This window comes from Scyliorhinus torazame, chromosome 18 (genome assembly GCF_047496885.1).
Source record: "Scyliorhinus torazame isolate Kashiwa2021f chromosome 18, sScyTor2.1, whole genome shotgun sequence".
Taxonomy (NCBI): domain Eukaryota; kingdom Metazoa; phylum Chordata; class Chondrichthyes; order Carcharhiniformes; family Scyliorhinidae; genus Scyliorhinus; species Scyliorhinus torazame.
In genome coordinates this window covers 133,660,825-133,674,149 of record NC_092724.1, presented here as the reverse complement: position 1 = coordinate 133,674,149, position 13,325 = coordinate 133,660,825, and the positions used below count along the sequence as shown (strand labels likewise).

General features: G+C 46.7%; 1 protein-coding gene across 1 annotated transcript in view; it reads right to left on the bottom strand.

Moving 5' to 3' along the window:
- Positions 1-13,325, bottom strand: part of fasn (fatty acid synthase) — a 118,581-nt gene that overhangs the window by 36,782 nt on the left and 68,474 nt on the right. The window contains exons 24-27 of the mRNA XM_072483409.1: positions 12,385-12,549; positions 11,561-11,679; positions 4,199-4,350; positions 842-1,045 (exon numbers count right to left, since the gene is read on the bottom strand). Coding sequence (XP_072339510.1) covers positions 842-1,045; positions 4,199-4,350; positions 11,561-11,679; positions 12,385-12,549 — 640 coding nt within the window. The remainder of the gene's footprint in view (positions 1-841; positions 1,046-4,198; positions 4,351-11,560; positions 11,680-12,384; positions 12,550-13,325) is intronic.

Here is a 13,325-nt window from a genome sequence, read left to right as displayed (position 1 = left end):
TGGGCAGAGTGCAAAACTAGCCCCTCACCCAATCTGGAGGGTTCCTGGCAGACTGGCTCAGTTAAAAGTACCCTCCACATTGCTCATTCATTTCAACGTGAAGCACAGTCCTATTCATGTATAACCCGAGCAGTTTTCCCTCTCGATGGAGACCCAGAACATGACATTTCCCAGTACAACACTCAAATGGCAAACAGTGAATTGCTGGTAGCTCAGGCAGGTTTCATAGAAGTTTCATAGAATTTACAGTGCAGAAGGAGGCCATTCGGCCCATCGAGTCTGCACCGGCTCTTGGAAAGAGCACCCTACCCAAGGTCAACACCGCCACCCTATCCCCATAACCCAGTAACCCCACCCAACACTAAGGGCAATTTTGGACACCAAGGGCAATTTATCATGGCCAATCCACCTAACCTGCACATCTTCGGACTGTGGGAGGAAACCGGAGCACCCGGAGGAAACCCACGCACACACGGGGAGGATGTGCAGACTCCGCACAGACAGTGACCCAAGCCGGGAATCGAACCTGGGACCCTGGAGCCGTGAAGCAACTGTGCTATCCACAAGGCTACCGTGCTGCCCCACGGTTGTGGCAGTATTCCCAGAGGTAACCTCTACCAGCAATCAAAGCTACGGCAAGTGTGGTAGATCCAAGACGAACTTTGATTTACAACGGAGTTCCTACACCCTGCCGTTTTGAGTGTTCTATTCCCCACAGAATCGCATTCAGTCAGTCCACCTCCATTCAGCATCTAAATGGCCAGCTGAATATCAAAAACGCTAGCAGACACGGCAATACAATGTTTTCAAAGCCGACAAGAGCAAAATCTAGTGGCCTTACCGGGGATGGCATCAGGTGGCAGCTTGCCAGTTGCCAGCATGATATCACGGAAGTTGAGAGATGCATAATACACCTTGCATAGCTGAATATTCGGATCGTTGGAATGGAAGTGTTGCAGTGGTGATAAAATCCAACAGAGGGATGACAAATCCCCACGGGTCAGCACATTCACGTAGGCAAACTCGGTCTGTTCCTTGTTTTGGTCTGCAAGGACAAAACTCCATTTAGAATAGTAATAATAATAATTGTCACAAGTAGGCTTACATTAGCACCGCAATGAATTTCACCCAGCTTCTAGTTTAATTTGAAAGCAAGCGCAGCACAAAAAAGGTCAGGACATGTGACTTGAGTAGCCTGGCATATGATTCCTTAGATAACCAGTCTTTAATGGAAAGGAAACTAAAATTTAGTGTGCCCCCCCGCCCCCCCCCCCCCCCAATCCTTTTCCTACCTACATGGCATCCCCACAGTCAGACCTGTGGTAGAGATTTGCTTCCAGGGTCACTAATTGTGGGTCATTCAAGATGGAACATCAGACAAGGACTCTTAACAGCACGGAGGCAGTGGATGGGTCAGGAGTGGTCTTGGGGAGGCAGAGGTTGATGTCACCTTGTAATGTTGAAGCCAACCCCCATGTCAGTGGACGGTGTTACCAAGCGGTAGCATAAATAATAATTATTAGCGTCACAAGTAGGCTTACATGAACACTGCAATGAAGTTAGTGTGAAAAGCCCCTCATTGCCACACTCCAGTGTCTGTTCGGCTACACGGAGGGAGAATTCAGCACGCCTTTCAGGATTTGAGAGAGGAAAGTGGAGCACCCGGAGGAAACCCATGCAGACACGGGGAAAACGTGCAAACTCCACACATTCTTCCAGTATCTGTGTGGGTTTCTTCCGGGTGCTCCGGTTTCCTCCCACAATCCAAAGGTGTTCAAGTTAGAAGGATTGGCCATGATAAATTGCCCCTTAGTGTCCAGGAATGTGCAGGTTAGGCTAGGCTACGGGGTTAGGGCAGGGGAGTTGGTATAGGTAGGGTGTCCTCTCAAGAGGGTCGGTGGTGTAGACTTTGATGGGCCAAATGGCCTCCTTCTGCACTGTAGGGATTCTATGATTTTATGCATTACGGTTACAGCCATGGAAGATGTCCTTTGTGACATTGATTATAACAAATGGAGAGCTGCAGCAGGATCGGAAACCTGATCAGAAAGGTTCAAAACACAAAATAATTGGCATACAGGCATCCTGCTTTATTAATAATACATTGCGGATACTTAAAAGGCTAATCTTCAGGTCATTATCATGTCTCATTGCCGGAAACAATCCACATCGTTCGTTGCCATAATATTGGTGAGATTCAATTCCAATCTCACTTTCTTTTTTAAAAAAAAAGGCTATTTAAACAACTTGAGCCACTATCATCTTGCAGAATGTGCGAAGTCATCTCGATACGACAGGAAATCTGCTCAATGTCAACTGTAGTCAATGGAAACTGAAGCTCGAGATTGGAGAGGTTTGTTGCGGAAAACGTGCTGTCCTCCTATTGCAGCGTAATGAAGCAAACAAGGAAGCAAGAAAAGTCAAATATAGACCTGACTTGCCCTTTCTTTACAACGTTACCGTTCCCTCTTTTGCCCCAGTGTTTTCTCATCTGCCCGTCAAATCCTTTCCCGATAACAATACAGTACTAATAGATAATGTGCTACAAAAGCAAAAGAGCCCGGTGTTTTGTTACCTGTGTGGTAGGTAACATGTGCTACTCAATCCTTGGTTAGTGATGAGGTATTCTGAATCTCGATCAAGAAGATTCAAACTCTTCCAGTAGTAACAAAAAAGGTTTATTGAGTAACTACAACAATATTCACACGAGTTCTTTATTTTAACTTTGATACTAGTGATAAGGTTAACAAGAACCAACTACGGTAAACACGTAACTCCACTAGCCATCTGAACTAGTCTGCTGTTGCTTTGATCACAGCGCACCCAAGAGAGAGAGAGACCCAATGTGGCTGCCTTTTATATCCCTGTTGGTCCGGCCCTCTAGTGATCATAGAATTTACAGTGTGGAAGGAGGCCATTCGGCCCATCGAGTCTGCACCGGCTCTTGGAAAGAGCACCCCATTAAGGTCCACACCTCCACCCTATCCCCATAACCCAGTAACCCCACCCAACACGAAGGGCAATTTTGGATACCAAGGGCAATTTATCATGGCCAATCCCACCTAACCTGCACATCTTTGGACTGTGGGAGGAAACCGGAGCACCCGGAGCAAACCCACGCACACACGGGGAGAACGTGCAGACTCCGCACAAACAGTGACCCAAGCCGGGAATCAAATCTGGGACCCTGGAGCTGTGAAGCAATTGTGCTAACCACAATGCTACCGTGCTGCCTGCACGTGGTGCTACTGATTACACATTAACCCCTTGCGTATATGCACACATAGAGATCACAACACCCGCGATCACAAAAGGTTTCCCTCACAAATCAGCTACCAAATGAAGGCTTCAATAGGAGCAGTGTAGATCAAATGCTCCTTTCCCACCAGAACCTGCTCATAGGGAATTGCTATTGCCCACTCCCAGAGTCTGAAGAAACAGCCTCGTCTTGAATGGCAAAGAGCTGCCAAGATTTGATTTTACCTCCTCCATTTTGATCAATGGGGTCACTTGGATGGGGACAAACACAAATATTGAGCTGGAATCAGTTTAAAGATCCCCTCACCCCACTCTGATAAACTCCTGAAGTAGCTAAATGGGTCACCAGTTGGGTTTCCTGTACCTCCCCTCGCCTGCCAGCACTTGAAAATTTAAAACCGACACAGACTTGGAAATCTGAGACAATCTCCACACCAACGATTATGAAATCGCACGCGCACCAGGAATTCCACTGGCATTTGAACATCCGGATCACTCTCGCCCAGGCAAAGCTTCCAAATTTCTCCATCTTTCACCATCATTTCCAAAATGAATTCTCGCAGTTGGGAGAGAGATCAGGTTAGTTACTTCACTGCGGTGAGGGCGGAAAACCTTAAATTGGTGCAAGATACATTCATCCCTAGGTGGATTAGGTTAGGTGGATTGGCCATGCTAAATTGCCCTTCGTGTCCAAAATTGCCCTTAGTGTTGGGTGGGGTTACTGGGTTATGGGTTACGGGGGTAGGGTGGAGGCTTGGGTAGGGTGCTCTTTCAAAAAGAGCTGGTGCAGACGCGATGGGCCGAATGGCCTCCTTCAGCACTGTAAATTCTATGATGATCTCCTATGATCTTTAGGTATGGCACAAATATGGCCAGGTGAGTCTTTGTTAAAAAGACCGAATTGATTTATTGATACTTCCATAGAATACAGGTTAAATACCTTGTAAGAAAATGTGTCGGAAACTCCCCCAGTGTCCATCGCGATAAACATTCATCACCAAGTCATTGCGGAGAATGGCTTTCATGTCCTTTCCACAAGCGTCCAGAGAGGGAACAGGCGAGGAAGAGGTCAAATTTGTTACAAATGCACACCTGAGGACAGATGATTGATAAAAAAAATTAACATGGGGCAGGATCAAGCCAATGTGCGGCAAAACCTAACAGCACAAGAACCTAAATGACCAGAACATATTTCAAACATGGTTTCTTTGACCGAGCTCCTCTGCTGTTTGAAGCGGTTTTACAGACTGAGCCATTGTAAGCTTCATTATTAAATCAGAAAAAAACAGGCGAGATGTTAAACGGCCATTCAATTCTAAATTACCGTTTTTCATTTTGTGTTTATTCATTCAAGGATTGCAGGCTTCGGTGGCTAGGTCAGCATTTATTGCTTTTCCCTAATTACCTTCAAGAAAGTGGTGGTGAGCTGCCTTCTTGAACTGCTGCAGTCCATGTGGTGCAGGCACACCCACAGTGCTGTTAAGGAGGGAGTGCCATGACTTTGGCCCAGCGACAGTGAATGAACGGCGATCTAGTTCCAAGTCAGGATAGTAAACGACTTGGAGGAGAACTTCCAGGTGGTGGTGGTGATGATCGCATATACCTGCTGCCCTTGCCCTTCTAGATGGTGGTGGTCTTGAACAAGAACAAAGACCAAGGAAAAGTACAGCACAGGAACAGGCCCTTCGGCCCTCCATGCTAAACTAAAATCGGATGGACCATCTAAACTAAAATCTTCTACACTTCCTGGGTCCGTATCCCTCCATTCCAATCCCGGCCAATGAAGGCAAGCATGCTGTAAGCCTGCTCGACTACCTTTCTCGGACTTTCAATACTCTGGAGGGTTCTACCATTCACTGTATATTCCCTACCTGCATTAGACCTTCCAAAATCCATTACCTCACATTTGTCCGGATTAAACTCCATCTGCCATCTCTCCGCCCAAGTCTCCAAACGATCTAAATCCTGCTGTATCCTCGGACAGTCCTCATCGCTATCCGCAATTCCACCAACCTTTGTGGAGTCTGCAAACTTACTAATCAGACCAGTTACATTTTCCTCCAATTCATTTATATACACTACGAACAGCAAAGGTCCTAGCATTGATCCCTGCGGAACACCACTAGTCACAGCCCTCCAATCAGAAAAGCACCCTTCCATTGCTACTCTCTGCCTTCTATGACCTTGCCAGTTCTGTATCCATCTTGCCAGCTCACCCCCGATCCCCTTTGATTTCACCTTTTGTACCAGTCTGCCATGAGGGACCTTGTCAAAGGCCTTACTGAAGTCCATATAGACAACATCCACTGCCCTACCTGCATCAATCATCTTTGTGACCTCTTCTAAAAACTCTATCAAGTTAGTGAGACAAGACCTCCCCTTCATAAAGTCGTGCTGCCTCTCGCTAATACGTCCATTTTCTTCCAAATGGGAGTAGATCCTGTCTCGAAGAATTCTCTCCAGTAATTTCCCTACCACTGATGTGAGGCTCACTGGCCTGTAGTTCCCTGGATTATCCTTGCTACCCGTCTTAAACAAAAGGAGCAACATTGGCTATTCTCCAGTCCTCCGGGACATCACCTGAAGACAGTGAGGATCCAAAGATTTCTGTCAAGGCCTCAGCAATTTCCTCTCTAACCTCCTTCAGTACTCTGGGGTAGATTCCATCAGACTCTGGGGACTTGTCTACCTTAATATTTTTCAAGATGCTGTCTAAGATGCCTTGGATAGTTCCTGCAGTGTATTTTTAAGATGGTACACACTGCTGCTACTGTGCCTCCTTGGTGGAGGAGGCAGGGTGAATGTTTGTGGAAGGCATGCCAATCAAGCGGGGCTGCTTTGTCCTGGATAATGTCAAAATTCTTCAAGCAAGTGGAGAGAGTATCCCATCAAATTCCCATCTCCTTGAAGATGGCGGACAGGCTTTGGGGAGTCAGGAGTGAGTGACTCGCTACAGGATTTCTAACCTCTGACCTGGTCTTGCAGCCACAGTGTTTATATGCCTAGTCCAGTTCAGTTTCTGGTCAATGGTAACTCAGAATGTGGAGGATTCGGTGATGGTAATGTCACTGAATGTCAAGGAGCAATGGTTAGATTCACTCTTGAAGTATTTGGCATTGCGTGCTGTGAATGTTACTTGCCACATATCAGCCCAAGCCTGGATAATGTCCAGGTCTTGTTGCATTTGGACATCGACTGCTTCAGTATGAGGAGTCGTGAATGGTATAGGACATTGTGCAAGCTTCAGCGAATATCCCCACTTCTGACCTTATGGTGGAAGGAAGGTTGCTGATGAAGCAGTTGAAGATGGTTGGGCCTCGGGAACTCACCTCAAGGAACTCCCGCAGTGATGTCTAGAGCAGAGATGACTTAGCTCCAACAACTGCAACCACCTTTCTTTGTGCTGGGTACAGGTATGGCTCCAACCAGTAGAGAAGTCGTCCCGTCCCCCCCGCCCGATTTCCATTGACTCTTCGATGCCACACTTGGTCAAATGCAGCCTTGATATCAAGGGCGGTCACTCTCTCCTCACCACTGGATTTCAGCTCTTTAGTAGTCCATGTTTGAACTCAGGCTATAATGGAGCTCAGGAGCCAAGTGGTCCTGATGGGACCCAAACTGAGCACCAATGAGCATGTTACTGATAAGCAAGTGCCACTTGATTGCATTGTCGATGACAACATCCATCCATCACTTCACTGATGATCGAGAGTAGACTAATGGTACGGCAATTGGTTGGGTTGGATATGTCCTGCTCTATGTGTACAGGACATTCCTGGGTATTTTTTTCAGATCAAACAATTACTGCCAAAATGAAACTCCCGCCTTTATAAAGTGCACATTCCCTGTCCTCGAGTAACAAACTAATGGGAGATAAAGTTAGCAGGTATTTAGAAATATGTAGTGGGCTATAGTTTCGTGGTTGATCCTACATATCCTTCACGAGTACACATTGGCAAACTTCATGGGCGGGATACTCCGACCCCCCCCCCCGGGCCGGTGTGAATCCCGCCCCCGCTGGCTGCCGAATTATCCGGCGCCGGGGATTTGGCGGGGGCAGGAATCGGGCCGTGCCGGTCGGCGGCCTCTGGCAGCACCGCCCCTCCCCCCGGCGATTCTCCGGCCCGAGTGGCTGCCCATTTTTGGCAGATCCCGCCGGCGTATGTTATGACAGGTATTTGCCGGCGGGACCTGGCTCCGCGGGCGGCCTCCGGAGTCCTCGGGGGCGCGCGGGGGGAATCTGGCCCTGGTGGGTGCCCCTATGGTGGCAGGTTAGGTGGATTGGCCATGCTAAATTGCCCTTAAGTGTCCAAAATTGCCCTTATGTGTTGGGTGGGGTTACGGGGATAGGGTGGAGGTGTTGACCTTGGGTAGGGTGCTCTTTCCAAGAGCCGGTGTAGACTCGATGGGCCAAATGGCCTCCTTCTGCACTGTAAATTCTATGGCCCGCGATCGGAGCTCACCGATCCGCGGGCGGGCCTGTGCCGTGGGGGCACACTATTCCTCCGCGCCGGCTGGTGGAACAGTCCGCGATGGCCAGCGCGGAGATGAACCCCCCTGCGCATGCGCTGGGATGACGCCAGCACACTCTGGTGCTCCCGCGCATGCGCCAACTTGCGGAGGCCCTTCCGGCACTGGTTGGCACGGCGCCAAGCCCTTCCGCGCCGGCGCGGCGCAAACCACTCCAGCGCTGGCCTAGCCCCTGACGGTGTGGAGGATTCCGCAACTTCGGGGCGGCCCGACGCCGGAGTGGTTCACGCCACTCCTTCCCGTCGGAGTTGCCCGCCCCGCCGGTTTCCGAAGAATCCCGCCACATATTTTCGAAAGGGTGCCACTGCTATCTTAGTTATTGATACTTTAACTCTTTATGACTGTTGTGTGCATGCCACATTTTTGCCATTCACTTCTAGCTCCAACTATTTGGAACACACACATATAATATATTTTCGCGGCACATTTCTGCTGAGCTATCTGCTTCTAACAATAGGAGCTGTCCTACTCCTGCTCTTAGCAGCCTCCGGTTGGAATCCCCACCCCCTCCAGAAGGACATTGGCACCTTTCAGCACAATGGAACAGACTTATTTTGTTTTAATTTATTTAATAGCCCAAATGCCGCAAGTCAAATATCAAATAACCACTAACAGCACCACCTATTTCCAAATAAAGTCAACCTATTAAGCAAGTACCCGGTTCCACTTCATTAGCTGTCAAGAGCTTGGCGGATGGCGCTACATAATAATCAACTGAAACTAGCCAACAACTAAGTCACCAAACAAACAAGTTTAAACATGCCCAAAATGAAAATATATCAGTACAGAACCCAGTTACTCATAGCCAAGCTAAACTCCACATTCTGGCTATTCACACTCCACCGGTCTCTTGCAGTTTTAATAAAATCTACCACGTTGATTTTTATTCCTAAAAGTTGAATGCTTTGTGACAAAGTGGCATTTAACACGACACAATGGCATCACTATGCCCAAGTCACATTGGGTGGAATTAAAACGCAGCGAGCTCTTTGAATGTTCATTGACTTTAAAAAAAAAAATAAGTTTAGAGTACCCAATTCATTTTTTCCAATTAAGGGGGAATTTAGTGTGGCCATTACACCTTCCCTGCACATCTTTGGGTTTTGGAGGCAAAACCCACGCAAACACGGGGAGAATATGCAAACGCCACACGGGCAGTGACCCAGAGCCGGGATCGAACTTGGGACCTCGACGCCGTGAGGCAGCAGTGCTAACCACTGTGTCGCCGTGACTGGAGAATTCTGACCACTGCGGGAGATATGTACACACCGGGTGCACGGTGAACTCACATTCGGGGTGTTGTGCTTCACTTTTGCCTGGAACACTTTGTTCTCTTTAACATTCTGAACATGTTAACTCATCGATTCACTAAATAATACATCCCGGTGAATTGTCACATGCTCTTACCAAGAGTGTATAGGAATGAAAAGCACTGAATTTCAAAATACTTTCAAACTGCAGATTGAAAGTTGACTCAAAGAAGAACATAACCACAGTTTTTAAGAACCCAAGGGGGCAGCATGGTGGCGCAGTGGTTAGCACTGCTTCCTCACGGCGCCGAGATCCCAGGTTCGATCCCGGCTCTGGATCACGGTCCGTGTGGAGTTTGCACATTCTCCCCGTGTCTGCGTGGGTTTCGCCCCCACAACCCAAAGATGTGCAGGGTAGGTGGATTGATCATGCTAAATTGCCTCTTAATTGGAAAAAATGGATTGGGTACTCTAAATTTTGGGTCAACTGAAAAATAGATACTCTCTGAACAGCCTGACAATACCTCCCCACACCTACTAGAATTATACCTACTTAAAGCCCCTCAGATTAGCATCAACAGCACCCAGTCTCAAAATGAAGAGGCGAGTGAGTTTGGGAAGGGGTGTTGTAATTGAGGAAGCTACATAGAAATACTGGTAGGTTAGAGAGAGCAGATAGAGCTCCAGTTCCTGGAGATACGAGGTGAAAGCACATTTTTAGCAAATTGACAGGGAAAACAGAGTATATCACCATGATGCTTTTTTTTTTAAAAAAAAAATGGATCAGTTAGAATGTTGGTTGGTACGGTCCACAAACAGACCGGCTAAGGGGCTGAACAGTTAGTGTGTCCAGGCAGTTTGGGATTTGCCGATAACCAGGGTTTTGTTTTGAAATCGGAGACCAATAGATGAAAGCTTTTCTCTCACTGTCACATGCAAGCTCTTTGGACCTCAAAGCATAAAACTGTCCACAGCTCAGCATTAAATAGTAATTTACACTTTGTAATGATGGCTGGGGAGGAAATTAAAACACTGACACTATTGCAATGGGGGCGTTAGTTGAAGGACAGGTCAGGTTAAAGATACAGGAGGGCATAGGATGCTGAACTCCGATTTGCTTATGTGATAGCTGTCCTGTCGGGTGACATCTTTGGTGCTCCCGTGTGCTGCTTCATTTCAGACACCTTTAAGATGTACAAGTACAAGTTTAGTACATTAGAACAAAAATACAGTACCAATAGGAATAAATGCCTTCACTTCCAGGTAGAGTCATAATCAGTTGGAAACATTGGTCTGAATTTTGGTGTGGTAGGGGCTCAACATTCCGAAGGGTCGGCGGGGACAGTCCAATGGCATTTTATGCTCTTAACAAGCATTAATTGGCAAAAGGCGGGAATTCCACCCTCATCAGAAGGAAGCCCAGTGTTAGAGAATTGCCGGCCAATCATATTGGACAGCAGCTCGCCAGTCCCTCCAACAACAGCACTGCAGTGGCCATAAGAACAACTGCATCAGGGAGCCTGAGACTAACCCAGCTAAGTGCAAGAGGTCTCATGGGAGGGAGGGTAGAGGTGCAGACGTCACCGGGCCTTTAGTGGAAGAGGGCACTCCAGTCACCCCAGAGAGAGGTTCTCTCTCTCTTCCCTCCGCACCCGCCTACAACGTTATATTGGCCACTTAAGGGCCTTAATTGGAGACGGGTGGGTTTCCCATCTGAGGCCTTGCCCGCCACTTCCTCCTACCTCAAGAACCCGCTGGGAGGGATGTAAAACTCTTAGCTATTAACTCAGGTTTCTCTTTCCACAGTTGCTGCCAGGCTTTGAGAATTTCCAATACATTCCATTCTGTTCTTAGGTCAGTTCCAAAACAGGGGCTGGTTTAGCACACTGGGCTAAATCGCTGGCTTTGAAAGCAGACCAAGGCAGGCCAGCAGCACGGTTCAGTTCCCATAACAGCCTCCCCAAACAGGCGCCGGAATGCGGCGACTAGGGGCCTTTCACAGTAACTTCATTGAAGCCTACTTGTGACAATAAGCGATTTTCAATTTCAATTTTCAAATCAGGTTCATATATAGTGTGAAAGGAGGCCATTTGGCCCATTCCAACTGTACTGGCTCTTTTCAAAGACCTGTCTGAGAGTCCCACCACCCAGCTGTTTCGTCACAACCCTGAAAATGAGTTCTCTTCAAGTACCTGCCCAACCCGCCCTTTGAAAATTCCTATGGGACCTGCTTCCACCATCCCTTTGGGATTATTTGTTCCAAGTCGAAACTTGCGTTGTATTTCCGCTGGGTAAGCTTCAGGTGAAGAAAGCTTTTTTAAATATAAAAAAAGCTAATCATTATTCTCAAATCGAAAGAAAAAGAAATGCAAAACCCAGAAGGATCTTAAAAGATTACATTAATAAAATGCTTTTTTAAAAAAAAAAAGACATTCAGGCAAGTGATGCCATAAACGTAAGTTTGTACCATTCTTTGAATGTCTGAAATGCATATATTTATTGTTCATGGATAAAAATCACACCTTATTCTATGTCCCTGAGGTTCCTGTCGAAGACAATTCACCATTCCAACAATTCCAGAATTGCCACAGCTAGTGACCGTAAGCCAGACTGGATCCTCAGAGTGCCCTTCCAAGATGCTCTGCAAGAAGAAAAAAAAAAATGTTTTACATAAATCAGCAGGTCCCATTGCAGTTAGATCTTTCAACTCAGGGCTGTTTGATGCCAAATTGTTAATTCAGGTGGTTTCATTCCTGTTAACAACAATTCGCTTTTTAACGTTGAAAAATATCCCACGGTGTTTTACAGGAACATTGGCGGAGACAAATATGGATATTGAGCCAACATAGGAGTGAGGAGGAAGGCTCACCTTGGAAAAACAGAGGCTCTAGAGAGGCTTAGGGTGGGGATTTTGTAGGATACGATGCCAATGGTGGAAGGGGAAAAAAAAAAAAAGGTGATTCATTGTGGAACAATGGTGGAAGGGAGTAAAAATATAGGCAGTCTAAAACAAGCTTTTGGCATTACCTAGGTGCGTGTACGTCATGAACAAGTCCAATGTCCACAGACTGAGTTTTTATGCAGCCCATCAGAAAACAAGGTTCCAATCAAGACAAGATAAAGTCGCCATAGTCCCCAGGTGACCATAGGCTGCTTTCCCCTTTTGAGGGGGGAGCTGACTGGTGGTGATTTAACCAGAGGATCACCACACCTCAGGCGAGGGCACGGTTGAGAAGGGCCTTCATAAACTAACTATAACTCATAAAAATCGATAAACTCCAAATCCTCTTCAAAGCTCTCGCTGAATATAACTGCCCAACGTTCAGAATGCAAATAAATCACTTACTTTCAGAGGCTCAATCCAGCTGAAATCTGTTGGGTGGGCCGACAGGAAAATTGGGTTCTTGGGTTCAACCTTTTTGCGACCCAGGAGCATAACAGAGCCATAGAAAGATTTCTTCATGCTAACCAGGTCCAGCGAGGCCTGGCTGAAAACCTCTGCCCACTTGCTCTGTTTGTATATAAAAGAGAGACAATTAGCTTGTAAAAATGCAAGTCTGCCTGAATCAATGATTAGAACTGGAGGTCCCATTGTGGGTGTTACAATTTCTCAATTTCAATATGACAACCGAGCAGAAAAGGTGCCCGGCGGTGGTAACATTTGGGCTAAGGGCCTTTATATACAATCGGGTCTCAAAGAGTTGGAGGCAACTCCTATTAGTTACCAGTTGTATTCGTGACTTGGGCTCAACTTGCTACGCAATCTTACAAACCAACCACTCAGTACACCTTGTGCTTGCTGCTGTTAGTGCTCAGATTGTGATCACTTCCACAATCCGGTTACACATTATCTCACACTACGAGAGGCAACGTTTATCTGTACACCCGGTCCACAAAGAGTGAAGCCATTAGGCCAAAACAAGTATCGAGGCACGAGGACTGCGGTGATGGTGATTTCCACTAGTCACTGTCTTGACACTATTCTGGACACAACTGAAAGGCCAACTCTGATCACTATTTAACAAAACCATTTTAGGATTAAAAAAAAAAAAAATTTTTGCTAAAGTGGTTTCATTACAACCCTGAGCAGCTTCCCTTGTATTCGACACAGTGTACTAGAAAACAGTGGGGCGATACAGAAAGTTCTTTTATTCAGCTCATATCAGTAAATATGGAGCACAGTCAGGACATTTTGTAACTGAAGTTAAACACACAACTGAAGGAAAAAAGAAATGTCCAAATTACCACACTATCATAATTTTCTGATTTCTAAGAAGTTCTGTCAAA